General features: G+C 34.8%; 1 protein-coding gene and 1 long non-coding RNA gene across 4 annotated transcripts; one reads left to right on the plus strand and one right to left on the minus strand.

Annotated features, from left to right (window-relative positions):
- Positions 1–3,328: 3,328 nt before the first annotated feature.
- LOC109583117 (uncharacterized) lies at positions 3,329–4,117 on the plus strand. Of its 2 annotated transcripts, XR_002185375.1 has the most exons (5): positions 3,329–3,372; positions 3,422–3,504; positions 3,556–3,617; positions 3,862–3,928; positions 3,985–4,117. It is a non-coding gene; the product is annotated as an uncharacterized LOC109583117 (long non-coding RNA). The 2 variants fall into 2 exon arrangements; XR_002185374.1 differs by lacking the exon at positions 3,329–3,372 and having other exon boundaries at positions 3,379–3,504; positions 3,985–4,115.
- Positions 4,118–4,131: 14 nt separating this feature from the next.
- Positions 4,132–5,008, minus strand: LOC109583116 (bile salt-activated lipase-like). 2 transcript variants are annotated; one of them, XM_019998314.1, is made up of 3 exons: positions 4,772–5,008; positions 4,288–4,711; positions 4,132–4,245 (listed from the first exon to the last, which is right to left on the minus strand). In XM_019998314.1, exons 2-3 carry the CDS (start codon positions 4,708–4,710, stop codon positions 4,153–4,155), a joined length of 516 nt encoding a protein of 171 aa, XP_019853873.1. In that variant the 5' UTR covers position 4,711; positions 4,772–5,008; the 3' UTR covers positions 4,132–4,152. The 2 variants fall into 2 exon arrangements, with proteins under 2 accessions (XP_019853873.1, XP_019853872.1); XM_019998313.1 differs by having other exon boundaries at positions 4,288–5,008.
- Between the last annotated feature and the right edge of the window lie 235 nt (positions 5,009–5,243).

Raw genomic sequence — 5,243 nt, forward strand, 5'->3', positions numbered from 1 at the left:
GATTATTTCAGCTACCAATAGAGCATGAGGGAAAAACAGCTGGATATTGGGCTTTGAGTAAAGAAGCTCAGAAAAGAATAAAAATGACACTTAAAAATTTAAAAATTATAATAGTAGACGAGGTATCTATGGTATCCAATCTAAATCTAGCATACTTACACATGCGCTTAGAAGATATATTTGGAACTGATGAATGGTTTGGATCCAAAAATATTTTATTTGTAGGTGACCTCTTACAATTGCCACCAGTTAATGGTAGACCAGTATTTAATAAAATTAGCAACAAACTAGTAAAAACTAGACTTGGAGCAGCAAATGCAGTTAACATATGGAAAGAAACAGTAGAATATGATGAACTAACAATCAACGAGCGACAAAAAGGAGACAAAACTTTCTTTAAAATGCTTGATTCTGTTAGGCATGGCTGCCTGACTGATGATACTATTGATACGCTTAAAAGTCGTGTATTTAATGTTTCAATACAAGAAAAATATAAGGAATTGGAAAGTGAAGGAACAAATCCTCCAATTTGCCTATTTTCTAAGGTAGATGCCTGCCAAAAAATCAATGAATTAATGTTAGAAAGTCTAGAAACTGAGAAAATAGAATTAGCATGTGTCGATGTTGTTGATGAAAGTGGCAGCACAGCAAAATTTGACAAAAAACAAGAAAAAAAATTAGATAAACTAAAAGATCAACCAAGCAAAACAGCTGGTTTAGAAACTGTATTGTCTTTAGCAGTAGGCTGTAGAGTAATGCTAAGACGTAATATTGATGTGACTGTTGGATTAGTTAATGGTGCCATTGGTACAGTAATGGGTATTTATGCTACACGTATATCAATCAAATTTGATCATACTGATGTACCTTGTGACATAGAAAGGGTTACATCTAGATTTATGCTATCTAAGAATTTGTATATACATAGGAAACAGTTTCCCCTCATACTTTCTTATGCTATTACTATACATAAATGTCAGGGCCTCTCACTAGATGCAGCCATTATTGATTTATCGACTGATGTTTTTGGGGATGGTATGGCATATGTTGCATTGTCTCGTGTACGCACATTAAATGGCTTACATTTATTATCATTTGATCCTCTCTCTGTTAAAGTTAGTAATCTGTGCATTAATGAAATTAACAGGCTGAGAAGTAAATTTCGAAAAGACTTACCTCAAATCAAGAAAAGTAAAGGAAAGAAGAGAAAGATTCAAGTGACTGGTATAATTGATGATGGTGAACCTTGTAGTAAGAATGCCAAGGTGTCTGTAAGTCATGTACAAAGTACTAGTAATAGTACTGTTAGTAGCAATAAACGTAAGAGTACTGATTTACAAAAGTCTAATCGCCCCAAAAAGAGTAAAATATGTGACAATAATGCTTTAAATAAGCCTTGCACCCAAAAAAGAAAAGTTGATGTAGACAGTAGTACTGACAATAGTGCTTTGGCATTGCCTCGCTCAAAAAAAGATGATAAATTAATTGTTTCAATTAATTTGAAAGACCTAAAAACCAAATTTAATGTCAAAGATGATGATAGTTGTAGTAGTCTCATTGTATCTATAAAACTCTCAAACATTAAATGTAAACCGAAAGATGATAAAACAAAGTGTGTTGTAAAAAGTGACGATTGTAGTAGTTGTCTGATTGTATCTATAAAACTCTCAAGCATTAAATTAAAGACAAGTAATCCAAAAAAAGATGATGATGTCATCTTTACTTATGAAGAGCCTCCCAACCCAGATAATGTAAGGAGGAGACAAAGGGATTATGTTTATTACCCTGCTAATGAAGAAGTTCAAAGAAGGTGGTGTGAGATATTGAACCTTAAGTTTGTAGCAGCTGCTAGAATCTTACCTGGTAGTCCAACAACACCACTGTCAGATGAAAGAGTTCCTAATAGTACTCTTGATGTCCCTGGTGATGGGAACTGTTTATTTTATGCCCTTTCATATCTCATTACTGGGTCCATTTCTCAGCATTATGAATTACGTAGAGCAATTGTTAGTAATATGCCAAACTTTGAAGAAGAATTGTTTAATAGTACATTAAGTGCAACCAGATATTCAAGCATATATGATTACATAAATAAGTCAAAAATGTATAGAAATTATGTGTGGGCCACTGACACAGAGATTATTACACTAACAGCATTATTAGGTATAACCATATATTCATATTCACTCACTCCTACTTTTGTTGGCTGGGCTAGATATGGAACCCAGGAGTTGTATGGCATTCCTTGTGATACTACTACACCTGCTTTGTATTTGAAGCATGTTGGTACTAATCATTTCCAAGCAGTTAAGTCTATTAATATTTCTTAAAGCATCGATTGTTGATGGAAAGTGGGTATGGTGAATGGGAGGTCCATCATCTTTAAAACATTGGTTGTTTAATGTGACTTATATTTCACTGCATGTGCAATGTGAGTGTGTGTGAAAACCAGTGGTGCATATCCACCCATTATTGCTCAGTATAAAGTGATCAAACTGCATTCAGGATGTGAGATTAATCAATGTATAACAGTGAATATTGAGTACTTGTTGCTATAATGGACAGGGAGAGGGTGTGAAAGAGGTTTACTGTTCATTAGAGTTTAGCATTGATTCAATTTTGTGTGACTATCATTTATGTAGGACAGAGGGTTAGGAAGGGAGGAAGCTGTCATTATCAATTCCCGATCTTGTTTGTGGCTTGTACTACATGTTTATAACAAATATCAGGTGCTTATGGATCAAGGGCGCTGCTGACAAATTTTGAAGGACAAGAAAAATTTAGAGTAACAATTAAAGTTCTCATTATACATGTAGTATCATTCAAACAGTGATTTGGTACATATATTAATGATCATCATACATGTCAATGCTGCCATCAATGCTGTGCGCATTACATATATGTAAATGCTTGCCAGCTGATGTTGCGCATAATGCTGCCATCAATGCTGTGCGCATTATTAAGTTAATGCCTGCCGGCTGATGTTGCGCATTTGAATGATGCTGCCATCAATGCTGTGCGCATATTAAATGCTTGCCAGCTGATGTTGCGCATCTTTTGTTGATGATTGTTGTAAATATGTGCATGTTCACATTAACAAAAAAATATTGTTGTAAGTACATATGTACTATAATGGAGTTACAAGGAATACAAAAGTTCCATGTGATTGGTAATAAAGTTTGTTCACCATTACTGTTTGTACTATTGTTATTATTAGCCCAAGTGTTTACTTTGCTTGCATTTGATGTGTTTATGTTACTATGCTTTACAGGTAATGACAGCTGGAAAGGATTTGATGATTCAGCAATATTTTCATTGCTTGATATTGTAATGTGCAATAATAATTAAAGGCAGTTCTGGATTTCGATTGTTGTAACTAAATTTATTTCATTATTAAATGGAACTTAATGTTTTATTGTAGGTCCTTGATGAGTACTTTTATCACACTGCAGGAGGTGCCTGCATAGGTTTTACATTACTGTAGTCTAAGGAATGGAATATGTAGTAAGATTAAATATTGTGAGATTCCAAAGTATCTTATGTATTTTGTTATAGGGTATGATTCAAGGTTACATCTATATTCGTTTGATGGGTATGTCATTATAAGCATGGCCACAGTAAGTACTCTCACTATAAGTTATTGTTTGCCAGCGTATCTTTCGTTGATGATTGTTAGTTTATTATAATAATATTATGTGCATGCATGTTCTCATTAACAAACAACAATTGTTTGCACATTGGAAAGTATTCATGTGTTCTATATTTATATGAATTTGCTCAATGCAAGTCTCATAAAAAAATCTTAATTCAGTATAGAATTAGTAAGCAAATTAAAAGATGTTTGTCTTTATTTTTTTGTAGATTATGAATGACAACACTGTGCATGTTCATGTACATAATCAATATGTCCACGTTAATGGCTACTTAGGTATTATTTATTTCTTAAATCATGCATTATGATAATAATGTGTATTTTTCTTCTAGGAATATTAATAGAAACTAAAGCATTGGAGCATTTTTGTCTTGTCAAACACTGTGCATTGCTAATGTATTTTAATCTTGGCTTAACGCTGGTGCATTTTTTATTGACATTTTGATTATTTTATTATTATGTCTACATCTATTATTATAATAAAGTTATGATACATGTTGTTAATAAAAGTTATAATTTTTTGTTCCAACTTGGGGTCTTGGCCTCCTTCCCCTACCCCTGCCCCTGCCAGGTCTTCTTGGTAGATTGAGATACTATTATGGAATATAATTTAGTACATCATAGTAAAGACTTACAATTTGTCTATTGACAGCCCTCAATTGGGCAATAATGAGCTGCCTTTGCTGGTGCAGCAAAGGCAGTGCTGGAGCAGGAGGGACTGCTGGAGCCCCTGCAGGAGGGACTACAGGTGCACCTGCAGGAGGGACTGCTGGAGCCCCTCCAGGAGGGACAACGGGTGCACCTCCAAGAGGGACTCCCAGAGCCGCTCCAGGAGGGACTACGGGTGCACCTCCAAGAGGGACTGGCGGAGCCCCTCCAGGAGGGATTGCCGGAGCTCCTCCAGGAGGGATTGCTGGAGCCCCTCCAGGAGGGATTGCCGGAGCTCCTCCAGGAGGGATTGCTGGAGCTCCTCCAGGAGGGATTGCCGGATCTCCTCCAGGAGGCAGAATGGGATCTTCCTCTCTCCTATCCGGATCTGGGCTTGGTGACCTACTCATACTATGAAAAAGATACATACAAGTATATATAGTGTATAAGCTAGAGGTTGGATAAACTGACTTTTTGCTTGCAAAGTATGAATAACAGATATTGAAAAGTAGTCTGATGCCTGATTGCAAATTGACTAAGGTCTAAACTTTAAAGTAAGGACTGTACTGCTCAGTGACAAACTTGACAAAGTGCAGTTGAGCGGGAAATCAGGCATGGTTATTAAAGATTATTAACCAAAACAGGATATTACGTCACATAAATAATTAGTTATTAGCTATGAATTTCATTATTATTTCAAATTTTCAAGTTTCTAGATGTGGTATGTTTATTTTGTGTATGCACAAGTAGCCAAAAATTAATATCTTGCAGAAGTTTTATTAAATATTCTGTAATGGATTTTTAAACCTAGTTAATTAATATCAATAAACATAATACTGATATAAATATAACAATAATTAACAAATTGAATAAAAAGTATGGAAACAAGTAAATAAAAAAATTTCTATAAATAAGAAAAAGTAGGGTTGTCAAAAAATAAAAG

This window comes from Amphimedon queenslandica, unplaced genomic scaffold, assembly GCF_000090795.2.
Source record: "Amphimedon queenslandica unplaced genomic scaffold, v1.1 AMPQUscaffold_13327, whole genome shotgun sequence".
Lineage (NCBI taxonomy): Eukaryota > Metazoa > Porifera > Demospongiae > Haplosclerida > Niphatidae > Amphimedon > Amphimedon queenslandica.

What these genes read in the sequence shown, in the direction of transcription:
- LOC109583116 (XM_019998313.1), bottom strand. Translation starts at nt 4,728, where the DNA reads ATGTATCTTTTTCATAGTATGAGTAGGTCACCAAGCCCAGATCCGGAT. An exon ending in GGGCTGTCAATAGACAAATT is followed by an intron (nt 4,246 to 4,287) that starts GTAAGTCTTTAC and finishes ATTCCATAATAG; the next exon opens with TATCTCAATCTACCAAGAAG.